The following is a 17,314-nucleotide window of genomic DNA, read 5'->3' as shown; positions in this document are numbered from 1 at the left end:
CAAAGTTATGACACATCAAAGTTTGAAAAAGTAGGCAATTTTATGTGCCCACATTCCCTATTTTCACAGGCCCAGTCACATATTTAGATGCCACAGAATTATTTCAGAGCTGAATTTCAGAAGTGCTTCAGTCCTGGTGCTACTATAAGAGGTATACTTGCTAGATATCTGTAACTTCACGATTGGGATCCGGTTCGTGATAGGTTTGTGCCCCCACCCACCAAATAAAGATCTATAGGTGGACTAATAGTGAAAGAGTACTGAGACCCAACCTCTTAACAATCTAGCTATTTACCTAACAATAAACAAGATCACCTTACTCTTTATTGGTCTAGCTAGCTAGCTGCACACCCCTTGGCTGACTCGAGATATACTCTAATACAACAGTCATGTATAATAGAACAGCTACATTGTTCTGGTAGACATAGTTATTTTATAAGAAAAAGAAGCAAGTGCAATATAAAATTAGTATAGTATTACAACAGCAAGCAACAGCAAGGTTGATGTGCAACAGCAAGTTCGATGGCTGGAGGCACACAGGGACACTTGGATCTAGAACGTCGGCAATCTCCTGATACACACTACTGAAGAGTGCAGCAAGGAGAACCCCAAACTACAGAGAAGCCTGCCCATAACCACAGAATATGGGGAACTTCACTTCCCACTGAGCAAATGGGAAATATGTTTATAAGTGATAGTATCTGCTTTTCCCATACCTACAGATGTGGAAAATACAAGTATAATACAAGTTACATTGTAGCTAGCTGTGCCACAAAAAAAAACAAAAAACAACCAAACAAACTAGTATTTTAAAAATTGTTAATTTAAAAAGGAAGTAGGGATCTATGCAATAAAAAGTAGTGAAACAAGAGATGTGTTATAGCATACATGTAGCTCAGTGGGAAAGTCCCTACTTTGGCGCACATTAGCTGTTATTATTTTGTTCAATGCCAAAGTAGGGACTTCCCACTGAGCTATGCTGTAACACCATCATTCATCTCTTGTTTCACTACTTTTTATTGCATAGATCCCTACTTCCTTTTTAAATTAACAATAATTATTGTGACCGGGCCTGCAAAAATGGGGCATGTGGGTGCAAACTACACTCTATCACATAACAAGTCGTATCTCAGTACTACAATGGAACATTTTCATTCTGCCATTTGTAGTATACAGCCAACCAAATGTTTAATAAATGTTGAAAATTGCATGGTCACATGATAACTACATAAAAAGGTATGAGTCATGAAAGTTTAAAAAGTATACAAATTTTGTGTGCCCACATGCCCTATATTCGCAAGCCTGGTCAAAATTTTTAAAATACTAGTGTATTTTTCCAACTAAAAATAGCTTTCTTGCCTAAGAGAACAGATCTCGCTAAACTGTATGATTCCAATAATCAAGAAAGATTATAAATATTAATAATAATTATTTTGTTATATCAAACAGTATGGTAGTACTGTTTAAGTAGGGATCACCCTGAAAAATTTGTGTGCCGCCCAAAATTCCACCTTTACAAATCATCATAGAGACATTTTATGAGACGAAAATCACCTTTACAGAATAGTATTAGTCCATATAATATATAATACAGCATTAAATATAACAAAATGCTTACAGGTGGTCGGATATAGAATTTTTAAAAATCGCCAAAACTTGAATTTCAGTCTCACTGCCTCACTGACCCCAGTCGCAAGGCTAGAAGCCAAACGAAGCAGCGCATGGCCACCATTTTATGCCACAATGACAAACTCACCAGTGGGATGTGCCTTTTGGGGTTCCGACGGGTGCAGGCCCTCTGCGCCTTGCCTTTTCTTTTATCTTCTGCTTGTCTTCTTCATCCTTCATCCAACGAAACCATATCGAGGCATTAATTTTCCATATCAACAATATCACAGCTGGATTTCAGAAATGCTTCATTCCTGGCACTACTATAATAACTAGATATCTGTAACTTTGCAATTGGGATCCCATTCACGCGACCACATACATCAATTAAAGATCTAGGTAGACTAATAGCAATAGAATACAGAGACCACACCTCTTAACAATCTAGCTGTTTACTTACCAGTAGATGAATGATGGTATTACAGCATAGCTCAGTGGGAAAGTTCCTACTTTGGCACATTAGCTATAACAATTATTTCACTACTTTTTATTGCATAGATCCCTACTTCATTTATATATTAACAATTTTTTATAAAAATACTAGTGTATATATATGTAGTAGTTGTAACATGGGAACGAGTGATTTGCCTGAAATATATGCACAAGCATGAAGGCCCTGTGCAAGTGCATATATTTCAGGCAAATCACAAGTGCCCATGTTACAGCCAACAGCCTTTCTGTAGTAGACGGTATTCTCACTGACTACTCTGACCCAGTGAGCACCCAGTCATGAGCATCTGGTCCCAGTGATGTACAGAGTCTTAACAGCTATAATTTGATTGCCCAATCACAAATGTGATCAAGGTCCTCTTGTAACAATTGACAGTCACTCTTGTGTAGTTTCCCTGTACAAGTTGGCACATCATCTGCATAAACACTTGAGTACTTGTAACTCGTCAATACATAGCAAAAACAATAATTGGCTTAACACAGACCATTGAAGAATTTCTGATCTAACTCTTGTTTAATCTGAACCAACTCACTGCCATCTATGTGTCAAAAAGGTGCATATCAATTGCAGTACTGTAGCTTATCATCAATGCCTAGATACTGCAGAAGGTATTATAAAGGATCAAATGTACACTTATTTTGTAAACATTCCAGTCATGTACAGCAGACAATAGCGCAATGATCTTGTTGAGTGATGGGAATGAAATCCAAACTGTGTATCACTGAAATGGTTAGATTTTTCCAGAATTTCAAAATAATAGTGTTGCACCAATAATCAGCTACAACATTGGAATCTGGCCAATGTTAGCAAATTGGATAAATCGGTTATGGCAATCAAGTAACCAATAATAAATTTACATGCGCATGTGTAAGAGCACACGTTTGTTTTAGAACTTTTGGGTATTTTACAGTTACTATGCGGAATGTAACAAACTCTTGTTCATGTTCCTGAGATGTTGAACTAAATTTGTTGTATTGAATGTCTTGATATTTCTCCCTCCTCGAGATATCTGCTCTTTACACTTAAGACGTATGAGCAAGAGAAAGCCTGAAATGCCTCTAAAGAAGCTAGAATGCCTAAGTAATTGTTGCTAGAGGAAACTGAAGATTGCATAAGGACGTGGAATGTTAATGATCTTCATGCTCAACGAATTACTCACCGTCTTGTAGAAATGATAGCTCTGAATAGCCAACTCTTTTCTGTAGTAGACAATAGTGGATTCGTAAAGTTGTTAAAGGAAATGGAGCCACGTTATAACATTCCAAGTCAAAAATATTGCACAAAGACAATCTTACTGAGAATTGTGGAAGGATGGAGCTACAATCTGTGGAGTGGTTTAACTTCACTACTGACATCAGGAGCACAGACGAGAGTAGTGACTGTGACTGTTTGTTAAGCCCTGGCTTAATAAACAAGGAAGCTGTGCTGCATGCACAACTTCTTGTTGGACACACTGGAGAAGTTTCATCTCATGAATACCACAATATACTGGCCCATGGAACACTTGATAATTAGAAACAATGCGTCAAATATGGTGAAGGCTATGAGTGATGGTGGTTTTGAAGACTTGGGAAGCTTTGCCCATATAGTGCAGCTTGTTATACATGGTGGAATCTTCTCTTAAAGAGCTGCTATAATGCCTTAGCCATTTGCTGCAATATTGTGGGTCATTTTAAACATTCGCCTCTAGCCTATATAGTCATTTAAAGATCACTCAAGGCAATCTTCCGTTACCCAAAACAAGATACACCTATAAAATAAAACAGTACGTATCATATGCTAGATGCTATTTTGGAAAAAAAATGGCACTTGCAGCCTATGCCATTAAGTACAGGGATATTCAGCAGCTTTAAGGTAGTGAAAGTTCTTAGCTACATTGAAGAAATCACTAAGTCTATTTCCTGTGATGCAGCATCAGTATCACTGATAATTCCTTTCATCCAAGGTTTATGTTTGACACTGGAGAAGAACGATGATTCTGACAGGGAGTCCGCACAGTGAAAGCTGATATGCTTCAGTCATTGAATGTTCATTATGATGGTGTAGAGGAAAAAGATATTCTTGCTGTTGTGACACTACTACATCCACTTTTAAAGACATCTTTTTCTAGTGCAGAGGCAAAGTCTCCAACTTGTCAACTGTTCATTACAAAAATGTCAGAGCTTTCACGCGAAGATGTCACACAACTACCTTCTCCAAAAGGATAAAGAATGACAGTAAAATTTTAAAATGTTTTTCTGAAATTTTGCAAGAGGCTGGAACATGTGTTGCAAGGGACATTGGAGATACTGAAGTTGAACAATATTAAAGAAACCATTTCATTGAGCTAATTCACATTTGTGGTGGAAAGACAATGTACACCATTTCCCACATCTTTCAATCTTGGCTAGAAAGTATTTGACACCACCTACTACTTCAGTAGCTTATGAATGCTTGTTCTCAACTGCAGGTGATATTTATGATTAGAATAGGAACTGTCTTGCCCCAGAGGGAGTTGACGCACTAATGTTTGTGAAGAAGAACTTCTTTTTAGTTAGTGTAAGCTATCAGTACTGACTGATTAACACTTTTGAACTTTTCCTATGCTACAATGTTTCTGTTACATAACTTATCATGAATTTTGTAATACGTATTTTTAAAGATCACAAGTTGTACAACAACTTCTGCTATGTATGTATGCTACAATGATTCTGTCATAACTCATCATGACCTGCGTCATCCATTTATATTATTTAAAGATTACATGTTGTACAACAACTTAATATTTCATTTCACAATAACTACATTACACTGAAATGTGGAAAACACAAAACATTACCTATTTGTAAATGCTAATTACCCTGCATGGTACATAATTGGATCAGTTATCGGAATCAGCATCAATCGGTATTCCATAATCAGTTAATTTGAACATTGGCTAATTTACATATCAGTGCAGCATTATATTTTCTACAGATAATCCTTTATAATTTTTGCCACAATAGCTTGTAAGCTGACGAGTTTGTAAGTTGCTGCAACATGAAAATCTCCCTTTTTGTGAACAAAACTATATTTATTGAAATCCAATTACCCCATTGACATAATCTGATAACAAATTACCATATTTACTTGGTTAAATGCCACGCAATTTATTGCTTTAGTTCCAAAAATTGATGCAGCGACTGACAATGTTCAAAAACTATGTTTAATTAGCTTTTATTTTCGAAATCGATTGTAGCACCACTCATGTGCGGCTACTATTGAAGGTGTAGCATTAACTAAGGAAATACATACAGTTTATAAGGACTCACAAATTAATACCTTGAAGTCATTAAATCAGGGCCACTGTAATAACAAAAATAAAATTATTATTCTTGATAATAGTAAAGGTGATTGGTTCAATGATAAATCATGATTTTCTAGGGTATTCTAAGGACTTAAGTCTGAACAATCTTCATTAGTACAAACTAAATAGCAGTACTGTTGAAAGCATCTACCTTAGCATGTCAAGGAGTGAAGGTAATAACCTACAATAATGCCTTACAGATATCACCCACTGCAAGAATTTCCTCACTGCACTACAAAAGCATTTAGAAAGAGTATAATAACTTTAGTCTTGGCATCACTTCTGGTTTTAGGATGCACTAATTACTGATATTACAATACTAATTCCAATTTTGTATGCCTGTATAGCTTTGCCAGTTCTAGTGTAAAGAGAGAAGACCATTCCCCTTCTACAATCAGCTGCACTTTTGCTGAAAAAACAAAACAAGACATGTTAACCATGCTCCTCAACCTATTGGGTAGATAGAAGATTGAGATACTTAAGTAAAGCAGTCATGATCACCAAATAATAGAACTGCCACACATACATATGCTATAATAAAACGTTAACAAATTTATGCAATTAACAATAATTAAAATGAAGTATAGTTTCAACAATAAAATAGCAATGAAACAAGCTGTATGATTATAGTGTTATACTGCGTTTACACTTGATTCATATCATGCGCTGGCTTTGTTTGGCATGACTCATCTCGGCTTTCACTACACCATAAACACCCTACAAACTGAGCCAAACCAAACTGGGTCAACCCTTATAAATCTGCTGTGCCAGCACGACTCGGTTAGATTTTCTATATTCAATGTGCCCACTAGATGTTAAATCAAATAAAGCTTAAATAGATAAAGAAACACTATATCAAAAATGAACAATTAATACTTCATAGCAGGAAGAGCACAGAATTACTTTTTGGGTCTCGACCACATTACAATGGATATTATAAGGGATATTAATGGCTGGTATGAGCCATAAACCATTTCTAGAGCACAACCGTGCTAATTCGCCGCTGTCTTTCTTCCTATCCAACCGTTTACAGAGTCCTTCTTTATGCCATTTTCTAGCTAGCATGCTTCAGTATAGTGGTATAAACACGTGCCCATAAATGGGATGTCACAATTTCATAAACCGGTTTGCACAACCGCGCTAACTGTAAACGCAGTATTACAGTACACTGTAGATGTGTGGGAACATCCCTACTTTGTATTAAACAGATGGTAGATATTATGCCAATGTAGGGATATTCCCACAAAGTTATGTTGTAATAACATCATCCATACCTCTTGCTACTACTTTTATTGTTGTAACTTTACTTTATTATCCATATTCATAGGCTTTTAGCCTTTTTTACAGGATCAAGACACACGGTAGTGTGTCGTGCGGCCCAAGAAGTCGGCGCGCCACATCGTGAGTATATTAACAGGAAGAAAGAAAACGCAATTTTCACACCTATGTAGCTCTGTGATCCCTTATCCGATTGGAACCAAATTTGCTAGAGACGTGCCGTCCAGTTAGGGGAGTCTACATACCAAATGTGAAGAAAATCACTCCAGCCATTTCCGAGAAACGAGCGAACAAAATTTCGTTTTTTTTCTTCTTCATCTTCTCCATTTCGCACGCTTCGCAAAATTCGCCATAAAACACGAATCCGTGCTCGGATTGGACTGAAATTTGGCACACAAAAAGGGCTCATTAAGGCGGATCTCCGTACCAACTTTGGTAGGAATCCAATGAACATTCACGGAGTTATGATCGATTATTTGCGTAAAATAAGGTCGAAGGTCTGTCACGCCTACAGGGTAAACCCCTTGGAGGAATCAGTTGAAAATTGATATGTAGATGGAGCAACCATCGTAGGAGTGCCTTTTTGTGGTTTGAAAGTAATCGGGATAAAGACCATGGAGATATGACACAAAACCCAACCTGTGTCAAAATTACGCGATCGATTATTATGAATAAAAAAACTATTAGTTTTCGTGTCTACCAGGCAAACCGCTTAGAGCAACAAGCTGAAAATGAGTATGTAGCTGGAATAATCATCATAGAAAGTCCTTGCAGTAGTACAGAAGAATCGGATTACAAATCACTGAGTTATGATTCGAAAGGCAACTACGTGCAGCAAATGCGAGATCGAGATACTCTAATAGAACAGTCACCCTAATAAAGCATTCAGCTGCATTTATAATTTACTCAGTTATATTACATTGCAAGTTATTCTGTAGGGAATTCAGCTACAAACAAGTCACCCTGTAGTCAGATCAGCTAGAAGAAGGTACCTAATAGAGAGTTCAGCTACAAAGAAGCCATCATGTAGAGAGTTCAGCTCAAACAAATCACCCTGTAGAGAATTCAGCTACAAACAAATTGCCCTGTAGAGAGATCAGCTAGAAGAAGTCACCTTGTAGAGAGTTCAGCTACAAAGAAACCACCATGTAAGAGAGTTCAGCTGCAAACAAATCACCTGTAGAGAGTTCAGCTAGGAACAAGTCACACTGTACAGAGATCAGCTAGAAGAAGTTACCTTGTAGAGAGTTCAGCTACAAACAAATCACCCTGTAGAGAGTTCAGCTAGAAACAAGTCGCCCTGTAGAGAGATCAGCTAGAAACAAGCCACCCATAGAGAGTTCAGCTAGAAGAAGTTACATTGTAGAGAGTTCAGCAGTTCAGCTGCAAACAAATCGCCTTGTAGAGAATTCAGCTACAAAATCACCCTGTAGAAAGATCAGCTAGAAGAAGTTACCTTGTAGAGAGTTCAGCTACAAACAAATCACCCTGTAGAGAATTCAGCTACAAACAATCACCCTGTAGAAAGATCCGCTAGAAGAAGTTACCTTGTAGAGAGTTCAGCTACAAACAAATCACCCTGTAGAGAGTTCAGCTAGAAACAAGTCACCCTGTAGAGAGATCAGCTAGAAACAAGCCACCCATAGAGAGTTCAGCTAGAAGAAGTTACATTGTAGAGAGTTCAGCAATTCAGCTGCAAACAAATCACCTTGTAGAGAATTCAGCTACAAAAAAATCACCCTGTAGAAAGATCAGCTAGAAGAAGTTGCCTTGTAGAGAGTTCAGCTACAAACAAATCACCCTGTAGAGAGTTCAGCTACAAACAAGTCATCCGGTAGAGAGATCAGCTAGATGGATCACCTTGCAGAGAGGTCAGCTACAAAGAAATCACCCTGCTTCATCTTTTCTTCTTCCTGTAGTAAAGAAAAAAATGATAGGTTAAAAGCCCTAAATACAAAAAGAAGTGAAATCTGATCCAAAACAGCTAAGCTGTAAAAAAAGAGTGCGGCCCTCAGAAAGGCTATGGTGAAAAAAGATGTGAAATCCAAGGTGGCAGCCAAGAAATGGCTGTGATGGTAGGTTAATGGTAAAAATTTTAATAACGACAATTCAGGTGGAATTTTGTGCCAATTGACCAATCAGCACCAAATTCACCTGAATTGTTGTTATTAAAATGTTTACCATTAACCTACCATCACAGCCATTTCTTGGCCGCCACCTTGAATTTCACATCTTTTTTCACCATAGCCTTTAATTCTGAGGGCCGCACTCTTTTTTTACAGCTTGGCTGTTTTGGATTAGATAGAACTTACAGATAGATAATTTTTTGATTGAACTAGCTTACTATACCAAAGCTTTCCAATAAAATTTTATTAGTAATGCTGTTAAAAGAAAACACAAAGTTTTACTGACCTGTTGAGCATTTCAGTGGCAGCAGCCAACCTTATCTTCAGATCAGCAATCTCAGCATCTTTCTGAGGATCAGTTTGTTTGTGGCTGGAACAGAAAAAACTTCATTAGTGACAAATCAATACTCACAGTTGTGAGTCACACAGCCAAGGAAGTAAAAACCCCACACATTCTGATAAATAAGTGCAACCATTACTGTGAGTTATTTGCATGTAGTGTAATTTACACGATCTGTACCATTTTTAACACCTTAGCTCACAAACGTATGACAAGCTTTCAACTTCATACTAGAGACAAACAATCTTTATCCATACCAATTCACTTACCTAATAATAAGACAAATCAGTGCCGAGAAATTTAGTCAATTAAATGCTGTTTCCCATGCCCTGATTAATCAGGATAGTTTTATCACATTATGGAGCCATACAATTTCACACTTCATTTTGATTGCTCGTATCATTATCATAAGTACAATAACCTTTTATTTATACTGCAAAAGGATCTGCTAACAAAAGTAGTAACTTGGATTTTTGTGAAGGTACGTACTTCACTCACAAACAATAACTTCGAAAGGCACTGCTTAGGCATAATTGCCATCATTGTATGAATACACTATACACTATTAGAGTAAGTAAATAATTTGATGTGATATACTTCTAATCACAAAATCAATTAAACCCATGGGCTTTGAGTAGTCTAATCCCAGGTGTCTCTGCTCTGTGGTGTAATGTTAAATAAATGCCTATAAGGTCCATAATTTTTACTTGGATTCTTCTAGTACCAATTGCTCCAAACAAGGTTCCAAGCAGATTGAAATTTGACCAAAGTAGAAGTGGGATTTGCAGTTTAGTATGTACCAAGTCACGTATTCTTCCAGGACAGTAAGATAGAAGATTATTACCTAGCCAACGGAAGCAGCATATGAACACATGTCAGGGTCACCAATTGTGTAGTTGATAAGCATCATAGCCTGGAGGATCAGCAAAGGTTGTGGGTTTACCGTATAGCCTAAATATTTTGAGGGGGGAAATTTTTTCTGATTTTGCGGTTTTGGGTGTTACCAGCAAAAATTTTATCCTTGAAATATTTAGACCTCCATATAATCTAATACATTTTGGGAGTGTTTGCAAATCCGCGAAAAATTTATTTTCAGCAACACTGCTCAACCTCGAAAAATTTGCCTCTCAAAATATTTAGGCTATAGTTCACCCAAAACCGCAAAATCAGTAAAAAATTTCCCCCTCGAAATGTACCACATCAAGACACACGATAGTGTGTCGTGCGGCCCAAGAAGCCGGCGCGCCACACCGTGAGTATATTAACAGGAAGAAAGAAAACGCAATTTTCACACCTATGTAGCTCTGTGATCCCTTATCCTATTGTAACCAAATTTGCTACAGACGTGCCGGCCAGTTATGGGAGTCTACATACCACATTTCAAGAAAATCAGTCCAGCCATTTCCGAGATACGAGCGAACAAAATGTCGTTTTAATATCTTCGTTTTTTCTTCTTCATCTTCTTCATTTCGCACACTTCGCAAAATCTGCCATAAAACACGAATGCGTACTCGGATAGGGCTGAAATTTGGCACACTTGGAGGGCGCATCAAGGCGGATCTCAGTACCAACTTTGGTAGGAATCCGATGAACATTCATGGAGTTATGATCGATTATGTACGTAAAATAAGGTCGAAGGTCTGTCGCGCCTACAGGGTAAACCCTTTGGAGGAATGAGTTGAAAATTGATATGTAGATGGAGTAACCATCGTAGGAGTGCCTTCTTGTGCTTTGAAAGGAATTCAGATAAAGACCATGGAGATATGACACAAAACCCAACCTGTGTCAAAATTACACGATCGATTTTTATGAATAAAAAAACTATTAGTTTTCACATCTACCAGGCAAACCGCTTACAGCAATGAGCTGAAAATCAGTATGTAGCTGGAATAATCATCATAGAAACTCCTTGCAGTAGTACAGAAGAATCGGCGTACAAACCACTGAGTTATGATTCGAAAGGCAACTACGTGTAGCAAATGCGAGATCGAGATACTCTAATAGAACAGTCACCCTAATAGAGCATTCAGCTACGTTTATTACTTACTCCATTATAGAATTATATTACATTGCAAGATATTCTGTACGGAATTCAGCTACAAACAGTTAATCTGATAGACAATTCAGCTACATGCAAGTCACCCTGTAGAGAGTTCATCTAGAAACAAGTCACCCTGTATCAGCTAGAAGAAGTCACCTTGTAGAGAGTTCAGCTACAAAGAAACCATCATGTAGAGAGTTCAGCTGCAAACAAATCACCCTGTAGAGAGTTCAGCTACGAACAGATCACCCTGTAGAGAGTTCAGCTACAAACAAATCATAGCCATGGCTAAAGGATCGCCTTGTGTGGTTCCCTCAGTTCTTAAGGATCGCCTTCTGTGGTTCCCTCAGTTCTTCTGAGGGAACCACACAAGGCGATCCTTTAGCCATGGCTATGTACTCCATCAGCGTTACACCATTAATTGCCTCACTGCAGGATCCCCATGTGGCACAAGTCTGGTTTGCCGATGATGCGACGGCTGGGGGCACTCTGCGGGGCCTGCATGACTGGTGGTGTAAGCTCAATGACCTTGGCTTCATGTATGGGTATTTTCCTAATGCTGCGAAGACATGGTTGATTGTTAAACCAGAACGTTTAGATGAAGCCAAACAACAGTTTGCTGGCACAGGAGTGAGCATCACTGTAGAGGGCAAACGTCATCTTGGAGCTGCTCTTGGTTCCCGCGCCTTTACTGAGGCATACATTACTGAGAAAGTCGAGTCATGGTCCCGTTGTGTTCGCCGGCTGGTTAATATTGCAAAAACTCACCCTCATGCTGCGTATGCTGCATTTACGCATGGCTTGTGTAGCAAGTGGACCTATTTTGTGCGTACCATCCCAGCAATCTCCTCCCTTCTCGAACCACTGGAAGACATCATCTCTCTTCAACTTTTGCCCGCACTGACTGGGAGATCTATTAGTGATGTGGAGAGGGCTCTTTTTTCCTTACCTGTTAGACTGGGTGGTCTTGGTATCTGTGATCCCAAATCTCATTCTGATGCTGAGTTTGATTCTTCTGTGAAGATTACCTCTGCGCTTGTTGCTTTGATTGTTCAGCAGGAGCTAACATTTAGCATTGACACCTTGGAGGCCCAACGCTCGGTTAAGTGTGAAGTTGTGCGAATGAAGCATCGAGCGCATGATGAGGTCGCTGCCACTTTGTGTCAATCATTACCAGTTGGTCTGCAGAGGATTGTGGCACTGTCTAGCGAGAAAGGGGCCTCCTCTTGGCTTTCCGCTTTGCCTGTAGAGGAGCATGATTTTGCTCTGCATAAGGGTGCCTTCCGTGATGCTCTCTGCTTACGCTATGGGTGGCTCCCATCTGGCTTGCCAACCCAGTGTGTTTGTGGTCAAGGATTCTCTATGGACCACTCCATGAACTGCCCTACAGGTGGCTACCCCACCCTTCGGCACAACGAACTTAGGGATTTTACTGCTGCCATCCTGTCAGAAGTCTGTACTGATGTGTGTGTTGAGCCCCCTTTACAGTCTCTCTCTGGTGAAACACTCACATACGCTACTGCAAATCGTGAGGATGGAGCACGATTGGATGTTTCAGCTGTTGGGTTCTGGGGTGGTCACCACCAACAGGCTTTCTTTAATGTTAAGGTGTTTAATCCAACTGCTTCGTCATACCGTGCTACACCAGTGGCTTCATTGTATCGGAGATTTGAAAAGGAGAAACGTAGGAAATATGAGCAGAGGATTAGGGAGGTTGAGATGGGTTCATTTACTCCATTAGTCTTTTCAACGTTTGGTGGAATCAGTGGATGTACCAACATCTTTTACAAACGTCTAGCCTACTTACTGTCCCTGAAGAGAGAAGTTCCCTACAGCAGCGTGATATCTTGGCTACGTTGTCGCATCAGCTTCTCGTTGCTCCGCTCAGCGATTGCGTGCCTTAGGGGGGCGCGCTCCCACAGTGATTGTCCCATCAGCCATAGGGCACTTGACCTTGTACTATCAGAGGGTCGGGTGCCTTCCCCCTAATTATTTAAATTGCTCCCTTTAATCTCAGTCCAATTTTTTGTCTAGCACTTCAACATCTAGTGCTAGGGGTGGTGGCAAGGGGTGCTGGTTACCCCGGGGAAAAAACAAAAATAAAAAAAAATAAAAAAACAACAAAAAAAACAAATCACCCTGTAGAGAGTTCAGTTACAAAGAAACTACCTTGTAGAGAGTTCAGCTGCAAACAAATCACCCTGTAGAGAGATCAGCTAGAAGAAATCACCTTGTAGAGAGTTCAGCTACAAAGAAACCATCATGTAGAGAGTTCAGCTGCAAAAAAAATCAATCACTCTGTAGAGAGTTCAGCTAGAAGAAGTCACCTTGTAGAGAGTTCAGCTGCAAATAAATCACCCTGTAGAGAATTCAGCTACAAACAAATCACCCTGTAGAAAGATCAGCTAGAAGAAGTTACCTTGTAGAGAGTTCAGCTACAAAGAAACCACCATGTAGAGAGTTCAGTTGCAAACAAATCACCTGTAGAGAGTTCAGCTAGAAGAAGTCACATTGTAGAGAATTCAGCTACAAAGAAACTACCATGTAGAGAGTTCAGTTGCAAACAAATCATCCTGTAGAGAGCACAGCTACAAACAAATATGCCCTGTAAAAAGATCAGCTAGAAGAAGTTACCTTGTAGAGAGTTCAGCTACAAAGAAACCACCATGTAGAGAGTTCAGCTGCAAACAAATCACCCAGTAGAAAGTTCAGCTATGAACAGATCACCCTGTTGAGAGTTCAGTTAGAAACAAATCATCCTGTAGAGAGATCAGCTAGAAGTATCACCTTGTAGAGAGTTCAGCTACAAACAAATCACCCTGTAGAGAGATCAGGTAGAAGAAGTCACCTTGTAGACAGTTCAGCTATAAAGAAACCACCATGTAGAAAGTTCAGCTGCAAACAAATCACTTGTAGAGAGTTCTGCACACAATATCAAGCTCATGTTTTCACCAGAAATGGATTGCTGGCTTGATGAACTATCATATTCCACTCTACCTTTTTTGAGAGTTGATGAGTCTGGTTTTGCTAGCAGCCAATCTCAGACTCTGTGAAAGCCACCAATAGAGGCTTTGCACTATTTAATGGCCATGGCTTCACTGGAATGGCATGCATTGAACTGGGGAAGCCTCAAAGCTTGTTCCCTTTACTTGCATAGTTGTGGTTTGAGTGCAAGGAGCCAGATGACAGGCCCAAAATTTGACTTCCTAACTGTTATGTACTCAGTTATATGCTAATGATGCAGCAAATGTGCACACTAGCTAGGCTGCCTATGCTTAGTTTGAAGTGATCAAGAGCAACTGAGAAATCATGGAGAACCAGTATGATTGAGCTCAAGGGATAGGCTATCATAATGTGGGTCACAAATATGAGTAAGAGGATAAGGATAGTAGCTATGTGGCATACACAAGAATTGTGCATGCCAAATGCCTATTGAGTCTCATCAGGTTAAAGTAGGCATGCTGGGCAACAGCAACAGTAGCATATATATGCATTTCAGCGATCTCTGAGTGGGCAGCTCCAGTTGTTCCAGTCTTAAAAAAAGATGGCACAGTGAACATCTGTTGGGATTATAAACTGATTATAAACAGTGTTGCAAAGAATGAAGTTTACCCACTACCAAGAATTGAAGAGCTTTTTACAAGTGTGTCAGGTGGAATTTTTTTTCTCAAAACTAGATTTATCACATGCTTATCAGTAGCTGCAATTAGAGGAGTCATCCCAAGAGTATGTTACAATTAATACCCACCGAGGTCTATATCGCGATGCTTACCTTCTGTTTGATGTCACCTCTGCACCAGAGATCTTCCAGCGTACCATGGAGACCTTACTCTAAGGGCTGCAAAAGTCATGTGGCCCAAGAAGCCTGCACAAACACCATGAGTACTGCTTATTGACAGGAAGAAAGAAAATGCAATTTTACATGTATTTATAGCTCCATGATGCCTTTACGAAACAAGACAACTTTTGCTGTGGACATGCTCACCAACATCAGTACTCCACATTGCAAATTTCAGCAAAATCGCTTCAAGTATTTTCAAGATATGAGACTTCAAAAATTGACTTAGTTTATTTTCTTCTTTTTCTTCGTCTTTTCGTACACTTACAAAAATTGCCATAAAACGTGAAAACAATATCCAATTACCTTGAAATTTGGCACACAAAAGGGGTATAAAAGCATATCTTGGCACCAAGTTTTGCTGGAATACGATAAACAGTCAAGGAGTTATTAGCGATTATTCATAATATAACACCAATATGTTGTCATGCCTACAGGGTAAACTGCTTACAGGGGCAGATCTAGGGGAGGGGCTTTGGGGGCTGAAGCCCCTCCATTCACTTTTAGACTTTACGTGATCAATATGCTGAAGATTATAATGAAATTTTATCTTAGCATAGTTATAATGATCACTAATAGTGCAAATACTGATTAAATCCAACTTATAACCCCATTTATTCAAGGAATTATCACTGGATTTGTGCTAAAGGTTATACAACAAAAGCCCGGATCACTGGGATCAGCATTGGAGGTGCACAAGATCAAGATACTGTAATAAAGCAGTCACCTAATGACTCCAATAGAACATTCAGCAGATACACAATAGTTGGTTGTGCTATGGAATTTTTCCATATCTGTCTGCACCTAAAGACTGATGTGCCTATACATACAATGAATGCGCATTGGTCTATTTAAAAGGCCTTCATTAATAACTGATTCATCTATACTTAAGGCAATACTAAATTTTAGTATACACATGCCACTGAAAATATTTTTTGATTAAATCTCATATCATTCAAATTTCACATTTTTATTCTAACATGCACCTGTTGTTGCACAATTATGAGAGGGTGTTGGTTGTCTGAACTTATTTCATTAACCTGTAGAGAGTTCAGTTACAAATAAGTCACCCTGTAGAGAGTTCAACTACAAACAAATCACCCTATAGATAGTTCAGCTACAAACAAGTCACCCTGGAGAGAGTTCAACTACAAACAAGTCATCCTGTAGTGAGTTCAGTTACAAATAAGTCGCTCTCAGCTACAAACAAATCACCCTGTAGAGAGTTCAGTTACAAATAAGTCACCCTGTAGAGAGTTCAACTACAAACAAGTCACCCTATAGATAGTTCAGCTACAAACAAATCACCCTGTAGAGAATTCAGGAACAAACAAGTCACCCTTTAGACTTCAGATTACAGACAAGTTACCTTGTGGAGATTTCTGCTACAAAGTAGTCTACCTGTAGGAGAGAGGACATGTGATAAATTTCATACAGTATTAATTTTTACATCATTATAAAAAATATCCATAGAATTCAGGTCTTGATGTCTTCCTCCTTTCTGCAGAAAAAGATAAGTAAAAGACTACAAAGCTGGCCACAGGCTGGCTTTGGAGTATACAAATACAAAAAGAAGTGATATCTATACAAAAAAAAACAGCCAAGCTGTGAAAAAAGGCGTGGCCTCCAAAAAGTCCAGGGTGAAAAAATGTGAAATCCAAGATGGCGGCCAAGAAATGGCTGTGATGGTAGGTTAATGGAAAAAAATTAATAACAACAATTCAGGTGAATTTAGTCTCGAATCCTAGGAGAAGGCAAGACAAATTCACCTGAATTGTTGTTATTAAAATTTTTGCCATTATTCTACTATCACAGCCATTTCTTGGCCGCCATCTTGGATTTCACATTTTTTCACCCTGGTTTTTTGGAGGCCACACCTTTTTCCACAGCTTGGCTGTTTTGTATAGATTATTATTATTATTATTATAATTATATCCATATGCGCAAGTGACTACAGGGCTAACACTATACCTTGGCTGATGTGCCAATCCATGGTGAATATTTTACGCTAAATTGCATCATTGTAGACTAATCCAAATGGAAGTTATGGCTGCGACTGTAAGCACCTGTAGTTTATTTTCAGTATAGTTTCTATACAAATCGATTATCTTGCTCTTCCTACTATATATCAGGCACACAACTACTCACCACAGAAGGCTGAAACATTGGTGATCCATTCCTTGGACACTACAGGTAATGCTGAGAAAAAAAATTGTGTGAACAAGTCAGGTTTTGCTGAGATGGTCA

The 17,314-nt window shown here is 38.9% G+C and overlaps 1 protein-coding gene across 4 annotated transcripts in view; it reads right to left on the bottom strand.

The window, feature by feature from the left end:
- Positions 1-17,314, bottom strand: part of LOC136239772 (uncharacterized) — a 132,562-nt gene that overhangs the window by 49,439 nt on the left and 65,809 nt on the right. For all 4 annotated transcript variants that reach the window (XM_066030519.1, XM_066030528.1, XM_066030541.1 and 1 more), the window contains one exon: positions 9,135-9,218. In XM_066030519.1, coding sequence (XP_065886591.1) covers positions 9,135-9,218 — 84 coding nt within the window. The remainder of the gene's footprint in view (positions 1-9,134; positions 9,219-17,314) is intronic.

This window comes from Dysidea avara, chromosome 1 (assembly GCF_963678975.1).
Source record: "Dysidea avara chromosome 1, odDysAvar1.4, whole genome shotgun sequence".
NCBI classification, from domain to species: Eukaryota; Metazoa; Porifera; class Demospongiae; order Dictyoceratida; family Dysideidae; genus Dysidea; species Dysidea avara.
The sequence above is the reverse complement of the archived record's forward strand: the minus strand, read 5'-3'. Positions and strand labels throughout refer to the sequence as shown.